Consider the following 19361-nt stretch of genomic DNA (forward strand, 5'->3'; position numbering starts at 1 on the left):
TCATCCTTACTGGACCTGAGCAAGCAGCACGAGCTTACATACACATCCCCAAGAGCAATTCTTATTTATTTGTGTGGGCATGCATGCAACAGTAAGATTGCTTCATCAAAAGATCTTAAAACTTCTGCAGTTGCTCCTGGTTTGTTTCCCCCACCTCATTAATGTTTCTGGAATTAATTCAGCAGTCCTGGCTTAGTTTAAAAGCATCAGGGCTTTGGTTTACGATTTGGTGTTATCCTGATGTCCAGAATGCCCGGTGCAGATGAGAGCCCTGCTGTAGCCAGCCCTGTGCAAACATCATGAGGAGCCAAATCTGAAAAACTTGGCAGCAGCAGTCTTGGAGCTTGTCAGGCTTGAAGTGTTTGGGGATGTATCTGAGAGGAGCACGTTACACATGGTTCTATTACAGGGAAAATACAGTTGTCATAGTGAGTAGTATTCTTCTAGGGAGGCAAGTCTGTTGCTGGAGTGTGGTTGTGCTTTGGCTGCTGCTTTCCATCAGAGACATTTTCCTTTCTCTCATGCACTTCTTTTGTTAGCCCTGGATATTAAGTCTTCAGTTTCCCTGCATAGCAAGCAGTGCAGTTTGTGCTCCTGTTTGGGAAAGGAACTTGAAAGGCATTGAAACTCATTTTTCTGCTAACATTTCAGGGAGAACAAGGGGTGTCCAAAGCTTTCTAAGGGGCAAACAGAGGGGAGTACGGTTTATATCAAGCCAATCGAGAAGCACCAGCGTCAGCTTTGTGTAGCCTAAACATTTTGACTCTTGTAGAATGCAAATAGAGTTGGTGTTTTAGAGCGAGCTTTGATGCTAATGGTTTTCTTTTTAGGACAGAGATAAAGCCACTGGGGAAAAAAAAAACCCAACGTATTTCTAATAGAAAGACAGACAAGACCCATAATTAATGTTGCACTAGCAGGCTTCCTCCATGGTTGGCTAATCACAGCTGAGTGTTAATAAGCAAAGAGTTTTTTAAGTACTGTTGTAACATGTTAATTAAGATAATTCTGCTCCATGTATCTCTTGAGTTACCAGATGGTGACTGCATTGGTGGAAGGCTGCAATTAGAGGCTTTTCTTTCTTCTTTTTTCTTTCCCTGCCTAAAAACAAAACCCAAAGAACCCAAAAAACAAACAAAAAAACCCACCAACCAAAAAAAGAGACAGAAAAGAAAGAGGCAGTTTCAGAGTGGATGGGATGGCTGTGAAGGGTGCCTGTGACTGTACACAGTGTAAGTGTTTGTGTCTAACTGTATAAATGTACAGCTATATGATTATATATACACATCTCTTTGCTTTGGTTTCTTCTCATTTACCCACATTATGACATAAAGAAAAATAAGCCGCCTCCTCAGAGCATGTCCTTGCTAAGGAAACTGTAATTTGCCTGCAGAGGCTCTGCTTGCCCTGCTCAGTCGACTCTTCTGTTACAAGCAGCATCTGGAGCCAGTAAAGACAGAGAGGTTATTTTTCAGTGGGCTTTGGCCTCTGTTTAATGCGCAGAGCCCAAAAGAGGGTTATGTTGTTATGTTTTGCAGTGTGTTTGTAGGAAGGCTTAAAATATTTTAGGGGCAGGGTTAGTGAAAAGCGTGTGTGCTCACAATGGAGGCCTTTTATTGACTTCTGCCTCCTGTAAGTAAAATATAAAGAGGTCCTTTAGCCTCAGCTGTTGCGACTGGGCCCCAGCAGCAGCTGCTGTCTTAGGTTGGTCCCTCTGGGAGATGTCCCATCTGCTCATGTGCTAGAGAAAGACAGAGTGCTGAAAAGGAGAAGGTTCAAAATCTGTTCTCCTGATTCTGCTCCCCATCTCCACCCCAGATATTACAAACAGTGGGAAACCTGGGGATCTGGTAATCTGTCTTTTTATTCTGTGAACGCTGTCTCTGGTGGGAAATACACTGAGCTCTCAACTGTTTCCAGCTGGCAGAGGATACCTTCAGTCTGGGTCCCTTTTCAGATGTTGTAACTGCAGCTACTGTGTTTGTATCATTAAAACACACAGGTTAGCCTGCTTGTGCACATGAAACAAATTAAAAACCCTACTAATGCCTTTCTGTGCCTAAAAGGGGAGCAGAATATATTTCACCTTCACTGGGAAGAACCCACCTTTTCTCTTGGGAGACATTCGTGTTGGAATTTAATTATGTGGGCTAAAAAACAGGATGCTGGACATCAGGACAGGGTGCAGTATCAATGGTGATTCCCAGAGCAGGTCACTACTGTGCTCAGACCCAGCTTGCCAACAGAAACCCCCACCTAAAGCATGTGGCTCTTGGTGTTCAGCACAGACCTGCTGTTAGAAGCAGTGCCATTTATCCCCAGAATACTTGATGAGCCGTTTTCTAACCTGATGTTTGTATTAATCCAAACACTCTGACTGTGGAGGACAACGCAGGAGCAGAGGGTGCATAGTGGGAAGCTGCTGTGCTGAAAGCTTTTGTATGAATCCAGGCAAACATCACTTGATTGGAAACCTCAACGTATTTTCAACTTGGAAACAGAGCTGGCACCGCTCACTAGCTGGGCTGTGTGGATGGAGGTGACTGCTTCTGTATCTGCCACTTGTGCATCTACCACCAGCGTGCATCCCCTTGTCTTTACTTTCCCAACAGGAAGGAAGGTGTAGGCAGGGAAGAGACAGTACTGTGATCAAAACCTATCAGGTGCTTTTTCCCTGCAGACCAGCTGCCTGGGAGATAGTTTTTGCTCTTTTGAAAGATGGTGCTTAGTTGATCTAGCTTGTCTGAAAAGGGTATGAAATTATACAGGCTTTCATCTCCCAAAAACTGAATTGCTGCTGAGGGAGGGCATTCCAAAAGTGGGTCCTGCTGTTTATAGGCTGGTTTGGGTACACAAGGGAAGAGATCAAAACCTAGGATGTCTGGGTTTCACACTGGTAGCAAAGCTGGCTGGTCCTCTCTCCCCTCCCCATCATCTCTCTCTCTGCTGAAGTCTCCTGGAGCCAAACACCAATCCTGCCTCAGGCAAAAGGAAACGTTATGTGTGACTGAATGTTTAGGAGGAGAAAATCCTGACCCAAAGAAAAGCTCATTGGGACTTTTTGCACTCTGTTCATGGTGACAATGTAGCTGTGCTGGGCTTTGCAAGCTCTGCCAGAACATGACACAGCAGGAAACTTGGGTTAGAGGGGCTTGATATGTGTCTGTATACTCTTTGAGTCAATTAGGTACCTGTGTATGTGTATCTATCTATTTTTTTTCTTCCTTGAGGCAGCAAAGCACTTTTAGCCCAGACTTCAGGGCATAAGGGGTGAAGCTCTCATGAGAAAAGCAGCCAACAGGGACAGTGAATTTCCTGTCTGCTAGCTGGGAAGGGTTTCTGAAATAAGTGCCTGTTGAAAATGGCCAGTTGCATGCTGGCCTTCAGCTTTGGTGCCACTTTTGTAAGGTTTTTTTTCCAATTGGTCGCTAGGTAATGGGGTTTCAGATCAGCATATGCTAGGTAGGAGTCTGTTCTACCCTAGCAAATTGGGGAGAGTTTCACAGAATCCCTAGTTTGGAAAAGACCTTTGAGATAATTGAGTCCAACCATACCTGTCCTATGCTAAACCATATCCCGAAGTACCTCATCTACCCATCTGCCGGAGACTCAGCCCCCTCCCTGGGCAGCCTGTGCCAGTGCTTAATAACCCTTTCAGTGAAGAACTTTTTCCTAATGTCTGATCTGACCCTGCCCTGGGGCAGCTTGAGCCCATTCCCCCTTGTCCTGTCTCCAGACACTTGGGTGAAGAGACCAACGCCCATCATGATGATAAGGTCTCCCCTCAGCCTCCTCTTCTCCAGGCTGAACACCCCCAGCTCCCTCAGCCGCTCCTCATAGGATTTGCCCTCCAGCCCCTTCCCCAGCCTGGTTGCCCTTCTCTGGACTCACTCCAGGACCTCAATGTCCTTCATGTAGTGAGGAGACCAGAACTGGACACAGTTTGAGACAACCACTTCTCTGGGAGGAAAAGCTACATTTGAAAATAAATTTAAAAAAGAAGAAAATGACTTATGTGAAAACCTGGACAGTGTGTTCTGTTAGGTGTAGGCTGAGGCACCGCCATCTGCACTGTGAGACTGATATGTTGCTGTTCAAGAAGCTGCTGAGTGAGCTTGGCAACTCCTGCTGGCTTCCCCACTGGAAACTGAGTTAGGACAGTAATGACACTGCTACCTGGTTGGGTCAGTTCATGCCTGTCTGAGTACCGGTGATAGAGTTTGTGAGTATATGCAATAAATAGAAGAAATCCAAGGACTGGGCTGAGGGAGGGGTAAATGGTTTCTTTATTGGCTTACTAAACAACCAGGAGATTAGTGTAGAGGTGGGGTAGTGGCCTGCTGGCAAGAACTGAGTCTGCAGAGAGCAAGCATTGTCTCTTCTATTAGCAAGTATAGCCAGAACTCCTGCTAGCAAAGGTCAAGTTGCTTCCTAAGGCGAAATGAGTGTTGGGTGTTAGCTCTGAGTGTGATCCGGGAGCAGCACTCTGCTGGAACTGCCAGTCCCTCTGGAAGCTGAAGTGAGCATTATTGCTGGTCTCTGACTTGCACTTGGGGGTCCCTGGCTGGCTGCGTCAGGCTGTTACATTTTATTGTGAAGAAGCATTATGTGAAAGAGCTGGAGTCCCTGTGTATGAATTTATAAACAAATAGTAACTTGAAAACACCCCACACTATTCCTGCAAGCTTGTTCAGAGCACTGACTGGGGAGAAATGGCAAACCTGTCTCTGCTGCCTTCAGTAGGGTGTTAATTAAACCTGAGCCTCAGGTCTGAGGTGCTGACAACGCACGGTCTCTGCAGGAGGATTCAGGTGCTGCTGGTGTTCCAGACCACCCCTCTAGCTGTGGTGGAACCTGGGTAGAAGAGGGGAGTAGAGAGGATGCTTTAGAGTTTGGGGCTCTATGAAAGTCCTTACCAGAAATTGGTATTGGCTGTTGCAGTTCCCTTTGTTGTGCTGAAGTGATGCACACACGCAGATTATCCAGACTGGAAGTCAGAGGGATGTGCTGTTTCTGTGGCTAGTGACAAGTCCTGGCTGAGGAAATGAAGGTGGCAGTGTTTTGAAGAACCAGACACTTGGGTAGAGAAGTGATCCCTGCAGCTGTGGACTGTGCTGGAGAACAACTTGGAAGGGATTAAAGGCAGTGACCATGACCAGGGGGAACCTTCCTGTGTGATGGGAGGTATGAAGACAGACAAAAAAAAATATATACTTGAAGGCATATACTTGGAGCACCTCCCTTATGAAGAGAGGCTGAAGGAGCTGGGCTTGTTCAGCCTGGAGAAGAGAAGGCTGTGGGGGGACCTCATTGCAGCCTGCCAGTACCTGAAGGGAGCAGAGAAAAAGGAGGGGAATCAGCTTTTTAAAAGGGCAGACAATGGCAGGACAAGGGGGATGGATTGAAGCTAAAGGAGGGAAGGTTTAAATTAGGTATTGAGGAAGTTTTTTACAGAGAGAGTGGTGAGGTGCTGGAACAGGCTGCCCAGAGAGGTGGTGGATGCCCCGTCCCTGGAGGTGTTCGAGGCCAAGTTGGATGGGGCCCTGGGCAACCTTGTGTAGCTCCAGGCCTGGAGGTTGGTGTCCCTGCCTGTGGCAGGGAGGTTGGAACTCTGTGATCCTTGGGATCCCTTCCAACCCAGACCATTCTATGATGGCAAGACAGACTTTTTTAACTTGCTCCACAAAACCCGTGCTGGGGTGGAGTCAAGGTGCAGCATGAGTTAGGATGAGGCTTCAGAGAGCACAGCACAGTATGACCTCTAATACTGCAACAGTTTAACTGGGTGCTGCTTTGTTTTTCTGTACAGATGTTTGCTCACTGGGCAGGATGTGCAGGGGTGAGACAATCATGACAGGTTTAACCAGATGAGCCAGGGGAACAGGCATCTTGTTAGATCAGGACGGTGGCTTTCATTTGTCAGATGTTTTTCTTCTTGATAACATTGGTTAAATGGAGTAAATCTTGTAGATGAGGAAACAGAGGTACTGAGCTTAGGATCTTCCATTTCCATTCTTTGCATCTCTTAGAAGTTGGAGTATGTATGAAAGGCCAGGTGTTAGGAGGTGTTGACATCTCCAAACAGGGCATATGATCCAGCAGAACAGTCGTATACCCAGATGGCTACCTCAGCACTTAGGTGTAAGATTCTTGTGATGCTGCTTTGAGAATGGTCAGACATGCTGGAGCACTCTTGTAGTCAGGAACTTAGCTGAGGCTGAGTTCAGCTTCCTCTTGAAGTTGTTGGGGTTTGGGCCTGACTCATGTAAACAGCAAACTTGACTTGTGAAAACTGTTCCCATCCTTGCTCAAGTGACCTTTGTGCCTTGCTGTGGAGGAGTAGAAGACATGTTACTGGATGTTGAGTGCCAGTCACCTCTTTGCTAAGCAATGGTATGTCCTGCCCACCCACGTGAGTTGAGCAATACAGTGGTTTGCTGACCCTCAGTTCCAAACCTACAGATACCCTAGCAGATGATTATTAGTAGTTGTCTTTCTCTACTTGTTGTTTTTGGTGTTGTGAGGGTGTTTTTTGTTTACTTTGTTTTCTCTTACAAGAATGCAGTGTTAAGGAGGATTCAGTTTTCACCTCTGCACGGTGAGGCTGCCCAGCAAAACAGGCAAATGACTGAAATACAGGCCAGGTGCTTGATGCAGGAAGAAGGCTGCAAGACCCTTGCTAGGATCTGGGAAAAGAAAGAAGTGCCCAGTGCCAAGTATACAAGACTGTGAAAGGGGCTAAGTTAGAAATGCTTTAGTAGCTCTGCATCAGGTTGGCATTCAGGACCATGGCTCAGCTTCAGCTCAGACAAGACAGAAGATCCGTTTCACTCTTTGGTGATAAGATTCATCAATTTGGCCAACTAACATCTCTTACTGTCTTCAAAAAAAGCCATGTTCCAACCAACCCCTCATAGCTGTCTGAATTTGGTAGAAAGGAAAACAAGTGCAGCTTGTTGCTACTACTAGTGGAGCCATGGGAAAGGGAGCAGGTGAAGGTACAACGTGATGGCACTGTGGCTGAATGAAAAAAGAGGATCCTTAGTATTGTGCAGCTTATTGTCAAGTTACTAACAGCTATTCAGAGAACATAGGAGTCTTTGCTCATGTGACCTAGATGCAAAAAAACACAGTAATTGTAGGCAGTTGAGTTGAAACTGAGTGTAAGTGGCTACTGGCTTCATATTGTTTAATCTGTATATGAAAAAGATTGTCCATATATTAATTACTCCAGCATTTTGGAATGGCATTGGCAGAAACTCCAGTGCATAACTTTTATTTATTCCTGTTCAATCTGGAAATGACAATTTCTTGGCCTCTGACCAGAGTTCAGTGATACTCAGAGTGTTTGGACTTCTCGTCGGTTGTTACCTCCTTCCTGTTTCCCAGCAGCGTGTGCTGGCAGAGAACCACCTCTCTTGGGAGATGTCATAAACGTCAGTACTCGTAAAAATGACGGGGAATTTGGGACTCGAGCTCTGCCCCCTTTGCTCGCAGTGCTGCAAGGTTTAAGCCCACTGTGTGGCCTCAGTCAAGATCCTGGGAAAAGCTTTGCAAGCCTGGGATGTTGGTAACCCCCTAGGGAGTTGATAACTTCTGTAACTTGGCTCTTTTTCTCTTCCCTGCCTCGCTTCAACATTTGTTTTAAGATGTCCCATGAGCTCTGGGATACTTCCAAGAGCATGTGTTTCAAAGAGGGAGCTGATGAAATTCCTGCATGCCTTTTTATATTTCAAGTATAGCCTGGTGCCATTGTGAGTATGGGCTGATGCTGTTGGGGAGGGGGTCAGTGGTTACAGTATGTGTCCCACAGATTTAAAGGAATTTTTGTAACCTTTTGGGAAGCTTCAGTGTATCTGCCATGTGCCACACACCTTTGAGTCAGTCTAGGGGGTCACGGTTTTGCAACGTCCCTTGAAATCTGCCCAGCCTTAATTGGGGCTGAAATGCAGAAAACCCCTCCTCCACAGCTTACCTTCACACGCCTCAAAAAAGGGATCAGTGTGCCAAGGTACTATCCAAACAGCAACCAGCCAGCAGTGCACAGACACCTCTGCTGAGGCTTAAATTTACAGATCTGCTGAGCTCTGAGATGCCAAGGAAAGGGAGTTGGTCCAGCAGGGAGCAGAAGTGTTTTGGTTCCTCAGAATTTTTTTCAGGCACTACCAGACCATCATTTACCTACTCAGCCCTTGCCTGGGCCACCTCCACCGATTTTTCAAAGTCATTGGCACTGTCTGGTAGCCTTCTCCAGAGCTGCAGGCCCCAAGATGCTCCATTGCCATGAGGCCGCCTCGCAGAGGACGGTCCAAGTGGTCCTCTAGGGAAGCCGGAGTTGCCCAGATACGCTCAGTACGTTTGAGGGTGGAGGGTGTTAATGTTCTGATCCCCATGTTAATGTTCTGGTCTCTTTCCCTAGCATGTAAAGAGAGGTTTTCTGTCGCACTGGAGGTGACATTTTAAAGTACTTGTGACACTTTTGGATGCTGGGATGACAAATGACCTAAGGGGTGGGGGGAAGGGGGGGTGTGACTAATTCCTCAATCTCTCCTCTGCATCTGCAGTTGCTTAGCATCTTGTCCTGAAGCCCTTGCAGAAGGAAACCAAGTCAGGGTTCTGTAGGTAACTGTTGTCATATTTCCAAGCCTTTTATAGTGCTGCCACAGTGTAAATCACAGACTGAAATTGTTCCTTGCTGCTGGCTTATTTTTGTGTGTAACTTAGAAACCTCGTCACCATAGGTGGCACTTTACAACAGGAGGGGAATTGAACAGTGAGCTGCTGCCTGGTCCAAAATGGCTCCTGGTGCAATGGCCACGCATGGGTATGGCTCAGGAGAAGGGGGAGCAGAGGGAATGAGCTCTGTTTGCTGCAACCAGGTAGTGGACAGGTGCTGTGAGTGACTCTCGAGCATTTTCCTGTGGCATAAAAGGAAAACTGTCCCACCTGCTCCAAGTTTCAGTAGCTGCTGTGGCAGCAGGAAGTTTTCACACAGAATCACAAGATTGGAAAAGACCTTTAAGACATTGAGTCCAACCATTCCTGTCCTGTGCTAAACCCTATCCCTAAGTACCTCGTCTACCCGTCTGTTAAACACACCCAGGGTTGGTAATTCAGCCCCCTCCCTGGGCAGCCTATTCCAGGCCCAGACAACTCTTTCAGGGAAGAACTTTCTCCTAACATCAAATCTGACCCTGCCCTGGGGCAGCTTCGTGCCATTTCCCCTTGTCCTGTCTCCTGTCACCTGGCTTAGGAGACCATCGCCCACCTCTCTACAACCTCCTGTCAGGTCAGTGTAGGTGGTGATAAGGTCTCCCCTCAGCCTCCTCTTCTCCAGACTAAACACGCCCAGCTCCTTCAGCCACTCCTCGTAGGATTTTCCCTCCAGCCCCTTCCCCAGCCTGGTTGCCCTTCTCTGGACTCGCTCCAGGACCTCAATGCCCTTCTTATGGTGAGGAGGCCAGAACTGGACACAGCACTCGAGGTGCCGCCTCACCAATGCCCAGTACAGGGGCACAATCACCTCCCTTTCCCCACAGCACTCTGCTCTACCATTGCCTAGAGAAGCACCCGTTACATTGCTGAGAATATTTATGGTGCTCAAAAAGGTTCCCCAATTTAACAAGAAATGAAATCGGGCTACAGATGGAGCAGGGCATTCCTCTACGGACCTAGATGTGAAGTGTGCCATGAGGCTGTGGCTGATCCTAAGTTTTGGACAGGCTTAAAGTGAAAACAGGTTTTAGTTTTAGCCTGATGAGGCAAAGGGTTAAACCCTTGGTTACAAAATGGGAAATTATTGCATAAAGGAAAAATAAAGGAAAGCCAAAGAGCCAACAGTTTATACTCATGAAGCACAGGATAGTGGCTTCTCCAAAGCTTATTTAAGAACAAATCTCAAGAACAAAGTCCTCTCGAAAGGCTGCTGCCTAGACCCCTGTTAACCTTTTCTCTCAGGAAGTAAATTGAAGTGAAGTCATAAAGCTGGCAGAACTCATACCAGAGAGTTTTTGGCTTCACTCAGCACTTGATCTCAGGGTTTACTGGCATTTACAAGGCGTTACCTGTGATGCATTCACACATGTGATTAGGTTCAAGGGTCACTTGCACTGCAGCAATGTAGCAAATTCTTCCACAATGGAATGATTCTCTGTAGTTTTCTTTTGCTTTTTAAATTCTGCCCAAAATCCAGTTGCTTAAACTTTGTCCAGCTGTTTCTTGCTGTTTGTCCCACGGTAAGTGGGACAGAATCTGTGTGGGAACATATGCTTTAGGCTTCAGTGGCAGCCCTGGATCACCATGCTGTGATGGGATGGTTGATTTTCCATGCCCCAAAATGTCTCAGGAGGAATCTTTGATGATTTGATTTCTTCTGTGAAGTTTGGGAAGTTGATGTAGATTTCAAAGGAAAAATCTGTGTTTGTCCTCCTTTCAGCATCAGCGGGGGTGTTGGGGCTGTTCTGTAGGGTCACTGTGACCCACCAGAGGAGAGGAAGTTTTAAGCAATATAAATATCCTGTTTTCTATGCAGTTTCCTCATTTGTGGTTTGTTGTTTCTATTTGAATGGCTATTGAAAATTCTGCAAGAAAACTTCTGGCATGTGCTGTGTCTCCGCCCGTTAGTCAGGACAGGTGGGATGCAAGGAGAAATGTCAGGTGCATTCAGTGCTCCAGGCTTCACACAGGCAAACAGATATATTAGAAATATCTTTGTTATGTAACTACTTCTTTCTTAAAACAAGGCTAGAATATTTGGTCCTACTGAAGCAAAGCTCGGTTCCCCACACTTTTTCCCCATATATTTTTGGTATAAAACCTGTGTAAAATAGCTCGAATTGGTGTGGTCTTAGAGGCTTCCAGGGTGCCTTCCAGGGCAGCTCTGTGTACCTTGATGTTTTACCCACAGTACAGTGGGGTGTTCACATTCTTCCCTTGTTTCAGCAGGAGGTCCCATGTTTTTTTTGGTATCAGGCTAGTAGGGAACGCTGGCTGTTAGGTTCTGTACCAGTCTCTAGTGAAGCAGCTGTGGGGAAGAGATAGCACCAAGAATTTCCTGGGCTCCTCTCATGTAGAATGTCTGTTGTGAGAAACTTAGGTGTTGCTGTTCAAAAACATCACTGGTTTGATGCCTGCTTTGTACTGCTGGAACAACAAGTAGTATTTAGCAATCACAGGAGACACATTGGAGGTGAAACTGAGCAGTTTCCTCTGCCATTCTGAAACAGTCTTTCCTCTCAATTTTGGTAGTTTCTTAATTTAGTAGGTGTTTGTAGGTAGAAGGCTGCCTACATGCTGTATCTACTATGCAACAGATGTCATCCTCTGAGGTATCCTCTGTGATGCTTGCTTTCTTTTTTCCAGATTGTCCCCAGCCACCTCAGCCTGAGAATGGAGGCTATAAATGCCACCCCAGCCCCTGCAACAACCCTCTGACTTCAGGCAGTGTCATAGAGTATCTGTGCGTTGAAGGCTACATGCTGAAGGGAGATTATAAATACCTGACCTGCAAGAATGGGGAGTGGAACCCGGCCATGGAAGTCAGCTGCAGGCTCAGCCCAGGTGAGTGCTCCCTGACTCTGCCTCCTGTGCCTCAGGGGTGCTGCTTCTCACTGCACGGGCAAGGAAGGACATTGTTGACAGGTGATTTCTGCTTCTCTCCAAATGGAGGGGAAAGCTTTTGTTCTGTGGGTCTCTCCCCTGCTTTGATGAAGGAATTCCTGTTCAGCTGGAAGTGAAAAAGTTTGCAGGAATGTCATACAGCTCTTACTTTGCCTATGGCTCTTCTGGTTTTAAAAGCATGCATGCTGGATAAAGGGAGAACTCCCTCCCCTCTTCTAGTTCTGCTTGTTGATAGTCTTACTGCTCAGTCACCCTGCGTCAGCAGGATGTGTGCACCAGGATTGTCTCATCATGCATAAAGCAAAACCAGGAAGGAAACAGAAAAGCACCTGCTTCAAGCTCTCTTTGGAGCTCACTGCACATCTGTGATCTCTGGAACATCCTGTCCTCTCCCAGAGATGCTGTCTTCTCAGTGTCCCTGTCACAGCCACTCCTGTAGCCCCTTCCTGTGATGTAAAGGATAGGAACTGGGACTTTACCTGGCAGCGATCAGATCCTGAAGAGACATCTCAAATTCAGCATAAATTTCCTCTTCACAGTGCTCCCCTTTCTCATTGCTCAACCCTGGGCTGGAAAACAAAGCTGTGCTATTTTGAATGGTGTCCCCTGGGTCACATTCCTGCATGGTGGCACTTGGACTGGGCTGAAGAGATTGTCTTGTGCTGAGCAGCAATCCCTCAGATTTCTTCAGTGTCCTGAAGGATCCTTACTAAAAATATGGGGCCTCAAAAGCCTGACCCAGTGGAAAAGCCATTACTTCCACAGCACTTTGAAACAACTGTTTGGGGTCAGGGGCAACTGAGGTTTAACTAACCAGTCTTCCTTACAGGGCTAAAAGGAGGAGGTGAAAGGCTGTAGATAGAAAGACAGCAGCTCTTCAAATGACTGGTAATGGATCAGATCCCATCTGATCTTTACAGAGTAAATAAAACCAAGTGTTTTGGGTGGCTCTGAGCCTGTCATAGCCTTTTGACACTTTATTGTATGATAACTCATACTCATGATCATCTTGTTGGAATATGAGATGGTGCTGGAGCATACCCCAGGTGGTGAGCAGTTTTATGGCATTGCCTACTGATGCTGATAACAGAGCATCTCTATTTGCCTACTTGTTTCCCTGTCAGTGTACTCAGTGCCTTCAGTAACGCTGAAAATGGGAACCCCTATTCACCCCTGTTTACCATAGGGAAAAAACATATTGTTTTTCCCCTTTGGAGAGGTCAAGGTACTTCTCAAAAATTTCAGGACAAGAAGTTCAAAACAAACCAAAACTTTTGACCCTCAGAGAAGGTGCAGAAAACACAGACTGACTTTCCAGCTTAGATGCCTAGTTTGGACATAGATTTCAGGCTGTAGGCTTTAAAACAGTGGTCCTCCAGCTTTTTTCTTCTGTCTACGTGTTCCTCTGACCCTCCTCCCTGTCTGCAGGTGTGTCCTGCATCCCCCTCCAGTTTGAGACCTGTGTTCCTGAAGGAAGGGTAGGAAGGACTGTGGTGAACAGGGCCCGTGTATCTAACACTGAAAACTCAGCATCCTGGAGCAACATCTGCCTTCCCTCTATGCTCTCTGACACGTGTTTGTGTGTGTAAGAAACAGAATGATTGCTGCATCTTAAATACAGCCAGCCAGGTGACTTCCCCCTCTTCCTTTGGGAGACTGTTCCATTAGCCAGGAAAATCTGTTGTTTGGTCTAAGATGTCCTATCTATTGTGCTAGGCAATTGTTGGCCTTGCTGGTGACATCAGGACTTTTTTTAGCTTCTGCTCAGACAGATCTGTATGTAAGATGATTCTTGCCACCGTCCATCAGCTCCCATGGCCTGCTTACACTGCTTTTCTGTTTGTCTTGTGGTTTGCCAAAGGACCCTTGTGTGTGCATGGTCTGGTTTAGGTTCCCTTCACAGCTGGTGGAGAGGTGTCACCTTGAGCTCTGAACTGCCTTTTGTAAGAGAGAACTGGTGCGCCTTGGCTGGATGGAAAACGTGTGCACCCAAGTCTAAGTCCTGAGGGCAGGCACTGTGGATGTTTTTCGTTCCCCATGACAGTGATTTAAGGGAACAGATGATTTTACCTTCCATCTTCTTGGCTTTGCAGAGAAGGACTCTCCTCCGACGATCGGAGTACCCACGCTGTCCATAGTAGCCTCCACGGCAAGCTCTGTCGCCCTCATTCTGCTCTTAGTTGTGCTGTTTGTCCTGCTGCAGCCGAAGCTGAAGTCGTTCCATCACAGCAGGTAAGTGGGGCCTGGAGGTGGTTAGAGCTGTCCAGTTTCTCTGCAGCAGAAACCCACTAAAGTACTTGCTTTAGGCCTTCATTTTGGAGCCACTTAACCTCCTTGCTTCTGTGCTCCTGTTTTAATCACTTCAGTGGCACCCTATGGTCTTAAATGGTCGTCCGTGACATCCAGCTGCAGTCTGTATGCTGACATGCCATCTGATGAGTGGTTTCCCTGTTCTTTTTCCTTGGCCCTGAATAGGAAAAGCTGTGATCCCTGCTTGTCTGGTCTTGCTCAACCCTCTGCCTCTTCTCACTGCTGAAGTGCATGTCTGGATATCTATTTCCCCCACTCCCTTTGTGAGATCCTATGGACACGAAGGGTGACAGCACCACTGAGATGTGTGTGCCAGTCTGCCCTTGATCCCTGCCGTGGCTGGTGAACCCTCCTGGCCTGGGTTTATAGGTGACAAGAGGGACTCAGACGTAACACTGCTGCCAGATGATTTCAACAGAGTCAGTGTGGACTTTCTGAACCAGCTAAATCTGATTCTCCTGAATCTCCTTAAAAAAAGAGCAGAGACATGGCGGTCAGCAGCGAGGAGGCTGAGGGGCCCTGGGGTCTGCCCTGTTCTGAAGAAGTCCAAACCACCACCACAATCCAATCTCAGGGCCCTAACTCAGGGGCTCAGGTGATCCACATTGTCCTGGTTTAGGAGCCATCTGCCCCACCCTGCCAGAGGTTATCTTGCCAGCAGCAAAGGTGACAGAACAGGCAGCACTGGGAGTTGCAGACCATGGCAGTGCACGGAGCAAGCTGAAACCCACAGCAGTCAGAGCTGGTGTTTATCTGTGGGTTGTGTGACAGCAGCAGGCTCTCAGTCAGGATCTCTGTCACACGCAGGGATGGAGGTGTGTGAGGTGGGAACCCAGCATTGTAACCTTTTCAACTCTTGCTGCTAAACCCATTTTGGCACTGTGAATTACAGTGCCTGCTCATGTTTATGGTAACTCACAGTAGGACTGCGAGGCCACGGTTAATTGACCTTGTTAAACCACTGTTCCTGCTTCTTTCTGTTCTCTAAAAAAGTCAATGGGGAACACTAGAGTTCTGCTGTGGGAAGTTTCTGGAGTTCTCTAACATTTGTATAAAAATGTAAGTGCTCAATTTGATTTCCCCCTCCCCTTTGTTTCTTTTTTTGAGGCGAGACCAAGGTGTGTCTGGAGATCAGGTCTCCATCATGGTGGATGGTGTCCAGGTGGCCCTGCCATCCTACGAAGAAGCAGTGTATGGCAGCACAGGGAACTGCATTCCACCCTCGGACTCCCGAGTGCAGATCGTGCTCGCGGAGGGAGCTGGGCAGAACGGAGCCAGAGAGACACAACAGCAGGACCAAGGGGCTCGCAACAGCTTTGAAAGAGAAGATGAAGCCCCTGGACAGTCTGGACTGTGTGAAGCCAGTGGGTCTCAGCGCTCTGAAACTGTACTTGTGCATCAGGCCGCTACCTCTTCCTGGGTAGCTGGCATGGCCAACAGTAGAGCTGTGCACAAAGAGGTCCAAGATTCAGAAAGCAGTGACATACAGAGCCTTTTATCACTCACTTCCTCTGAGGAGTACACAGACGGTACGTGACTTAGGCAAGGAGTATTGAACAAGAACCTCATAAGAATAGTTGCTGCAGTTGAGTGCCTAGGATGAAAATGGCAAGGGATGCCCCTAGGTATGTCAGTCACCAGAGGAGCTTTTGAAAAGAGGTGTGACAGCCTCCATGGCACATTTTTCATCCTAGAGGCACAAGCCGTATTTAATGCCACCTCCTGAAGTATGTGGCACTCTCAGACTGGCAGCCTGGGGCAGTCTGGAAAGACTGTTTGGGTCCTGCTGCTCGTCACCTTAGTGAAGGATTTGCAGAGAAATGCCAGTCCCCAGCATCACAGTGCAAGTGCTGTAAAGTACCTGTGTTTGTGGAAAGCAAGGTGGTGGGAGCGGGAGGATTTGGGTGGAACACAAACCCTGTGTGACGTTTGGGCTCCTTCATTGTTAGACTGCTTTAGTAAGCAGCTTACTGCCTCAGAGCATGCAGTGCCACAGCCCTGGCATGCCAGGAGTACTTGAACTTCCCCTACGAAGAGAGGCTGAGGGAGCTGGGCTTGTTCAGCCTGGAGAAGAGAAAGCTGTTGGGGGGGGACCTCATTGCAGCCTTCCAGTCCCTGAAGGGAGCAGAGAAACAGGAGGGGAATCAACTTTTTAAAAGGGCAGACAATGGCAGGACAAGGGGGATGGATTGAAGCTGAAGGAGGGAAGGTTTAGATTAGATATGAGGGGGAAGTTTTTTACAGAGAGAGTGGTGAGGTGCTGGAACAGGCTGCCCAGAGAGGGGGTGGATGCCCCATCCCTGGAGGTGTTCAAGGCCAGGTTGGATGGGGCTCAGGTTGGATGGGGCAGCATGTCCCAAGATGGGAATTAAACCTCAGATGCATAAACAGCAGAAATCCAAAAGTAGAGCTTAACAAAAACATTTTTGTAGTTTAGAAATTAGAGGGTGTTGCCTCTACACTGTATCATTTTCATCGCTGCCTGAAACGCTTCTTGCCTCTAAGGTTTGTTGTACGGTAGCAGATTGCAGTAGGAGACCATAAAGCTTGTGCTTACGGCTCAAAGATGAGGAAGTTGCAGCTGTGGTTGGAGGGTGGGTTTCTCCAACCATCCCTGTCACAGTGAGAAACATCTCTTAGACCTTTTGAGGAACTACAAGACTGATGAGATCATGGGAAAGAAGGAAACTGATATTTTGAAAGGAAATCATTGCCTTCCCCTAAACAGCATTGGTGAGGCTTTACTGGGAATACTGTATCTTCTTGTGGGACCCTCAGCTCAAGAGAGATGTGGAGAAACTAGACAGGCTCTGTTGGAGGCCTGCCAAGACAGCTGGGGTCTAGTGGAGGCTGACTGTGGGAGCTGAGCTCCTTTAATCAGGTGAAGAGGCAGGTGAGGGCCAAGTCAACAACTGACTGCGATTACAGGGAGCTGAAAAGGTTGTGGAGCCAAACTCTTCACAGCCAGGGGATATAACATGGGACAATGCCACAAGCTGTGACTTGACACATTCAGATTAGGCACTAGGAAACTGCAAAAGTTTGATTACTTTTGTTCTTTTCTCTCCCCACCATTCAGATATTCCCTTATTGAAGGAAGCATGAGGCCTGCTGTCTGCCTAGCCTTCTCCCTCTTGGATTTCTTTGTCCTCCCTTCCCCTGCCTTCAAGACAGAAGCACTCTGTGCAGCCTTCCCCATCCTCATGAGCTGTACCCTGGATACCTCCAAGCAGAGACGCCCTCAGCTGAAGATCCAAAGGATGTCGCCAGGTTGCCTCCTGGATGCACCAGTGGGGTTGGTGCAGCGCTGGCTTCCCCATTCCATCTGCATCAGGGGCTCAAGGGACAGAGTGGATTTGAGCTCTCCTCCCCTCTCCCCCAACCAGATGTTTGACAGCAGTCTCTGAAGAGCTGCTCTTTACTTGTGCCTTTCTCCTCCTCACACCGGCTTGTTGCAGCTTATCAGCCTCTCTAGCCCTTCTGCTGCCCACGGAGCAGGGGCTATGACCGCTCGCTCCCTGGGTGCAGACACAGTTTATATATACCTATGTATGTTATATAGGCTCTTCTTCTAGCATCTTCTTGGTGACAGGGCAGGACAGAATGCCTTGCTGGGACTGAAGCTGGGTTTGGGAGGGATCCCAGTGAAGGGACAGCTCGTGACATGTAGAAGCGCCGCGTGAGATGGGCTGTGTGACAACACAGCTGTGCAGTAACAGTTCATTGAGAGCTGCTAGAGCGCTGAAGGCTGAGAAGCCCAACGTGTGGGAACGCCCTCTGACCCCTTCTCACAGACCATCTCTGCAGGAGTCTGTTCCTAAACACCACGCTCGTTTTCTCCTTCCTCCTCTGCCTCTGGAGCCCATTTGGTTTTGCTGTGTCTCTAGAACCTGGGACTGTACAGCCAATAAAACAGCCCTTTTGGCTTTGATCAAGTACCAGAGCAGCTTCTGATGTTAGGTTGTAGAAGAGCCTTGGAGAGTGGCCAGTGGTTAGCACGGTCCAGAAAGCTCCAAGGATGTGACTTTCAGTTACCCAACCCTGTGTTAGCTATGAGTTAGTCCCAGGCACTGAGGCCTTGGGACCAGAAGCAAGTCTGTGGCGCTGCTCTTCTGAATAAGCTGTGTCTCAGAGCTTTGTCAGTTCAGGTGGCTCTGCACTGAAGCTTGGGTTTCTTTTGGGCAGACCTCCAGGCAGAGGTAGCGCTTTTCATAGCTTATTCCTGAACCTAAGTTTTCAAGATTGTCTCAGGTTCTGGTAGTAGGGAAAAGAAAATCCAAAAATATGTAATACCTCTGACCGCCACAGTTACCTACAGCAGGTCAGAACATCCTGGTTGCTGTTCACAGGACTCTTGTTTTTCGAGAAGCCACGTTCATCTGGGGCAGGTGATGCTTTCACAGAAGCATCGTGCTGCTTGTAAGGGTCTCCACCCAAGGCAGGTCTGGACACTGTGTTCACTGGGATTGGTTTCAGTGAGAAGAGTTGGCTTCTTAGATGCATGGACCTTGTCACAACTGTCTTGAAGTAACTAGGGGAGTGGTTGCCCTGTGAGAAGCTGCTAAATTTTGATTTGAGTTGGAGCAAAATGTCATGGCCTTATACATCATGTGTAATATACAGGTAAATAGGGATGCTCTCTTTGCTCTTTTGCTTTTGGGTTTTGATCCTCAGCATCCTCATCCTTGTCATTTCAGGAACATACCATCACAGCACTTGGTTAAAGTAATGCAGCGGCTTGATCCATCAAGTTGCCATGGCTTAGCTCCAGTTCCCAGAAAGGGCAGTGGCTGTAGTATCCAGCCACATGCCCGCTGCTCCTGTTCCTGATGAGCTCTTAGATCCCAGGACACTTGAGACAGCGCCTGCCTGTGGATGGAAGAATCCTATTTTCCCTATCCTTGTTTTAGAGGGATGTTATTAATTTAAAAATACAGAATTTTAAACTTCCTTCTGCATTGCTCACATTACCTGGCGTTATCACAAGGGTTTGATAAATCCAGTTTGGGTGGCTTGGGCATCTTTTGTTCCATTTGGATGATAAAAGACCCATGTCACTTTTACAGTGGGCTGTGGTCTCTCAGCTTCCAGTGCTGCTCAAGAGTTGTTTTTTTCCCAGGGAGGCAGGGGGAGCAGGCAGCAAGGCCTCACTGAGCAGCAAGTCACTGATACTCATTCCTCTTTGCCTTCGTTCTGGGGAGGCTGAGGGATTGGGAAGGCTTTTGGACAGAGATTGGAAATTGCAAGGCCCTGTCTACTTATGGGAGCCAGGGCTGAGGCTGAAAGGTCCCTCAGTCCTGAGCTCCTCTATCTCAGGAGCATTCCTTACCTCTGAGCAAAGAGCGTGTCCTCTGCCTGTCGCGGGGCTCTCGAGGGGGTGGCATGGGGAGCACAGAGCCTTGCAATATGTAGGGCAGTACATGATTTTTTTT

The 19361-nt window shown here is 47.7% G+C and overlaps 1 protein-coding gene across 1 annotated transcript in view; it reads left to right on the top strand.

The window, feature by feature from the left end:
- SUSD6 (sushi domain containing 6) overlaps positions 1-17034 on the top strand; it is a gene marked incomplete at both ends in the record, with an annotated part of 40557 nt that extends 23523 nt beyond the window's left edge. The window contains 4 exons of the mRNA XM_084264208.1: positions 11362-11559; positions 13713-13851; positions 15037-15458; positions 17009-17034. Coding sequence (XP_084120334.1) covers positions 11362-11559; positions 13713-13851; positions 15037-15458; positions 17009-17034 — 785 coding nt within the window. The remainder of the gene's footprint in view (positions 1-11361; positions 11560-13712; positions 13852-15036; positions 15459-17008) is intronic.
- Positions 17035-19361: the final 2327 nt, after the last annotated feature.

The sequence above is a fragment of the Gallinula chloropus genome (assembly GCF_964237585.1).
Source record: "Gallinula chloropus genome assembly, chromosome: 4".
Classification (NCBI taxonomy): Eukaryota; Metazoa; Chordata; class Aves; order Gruiformes; family Rallidae; genus Gallinula; species Gallinula chloropus.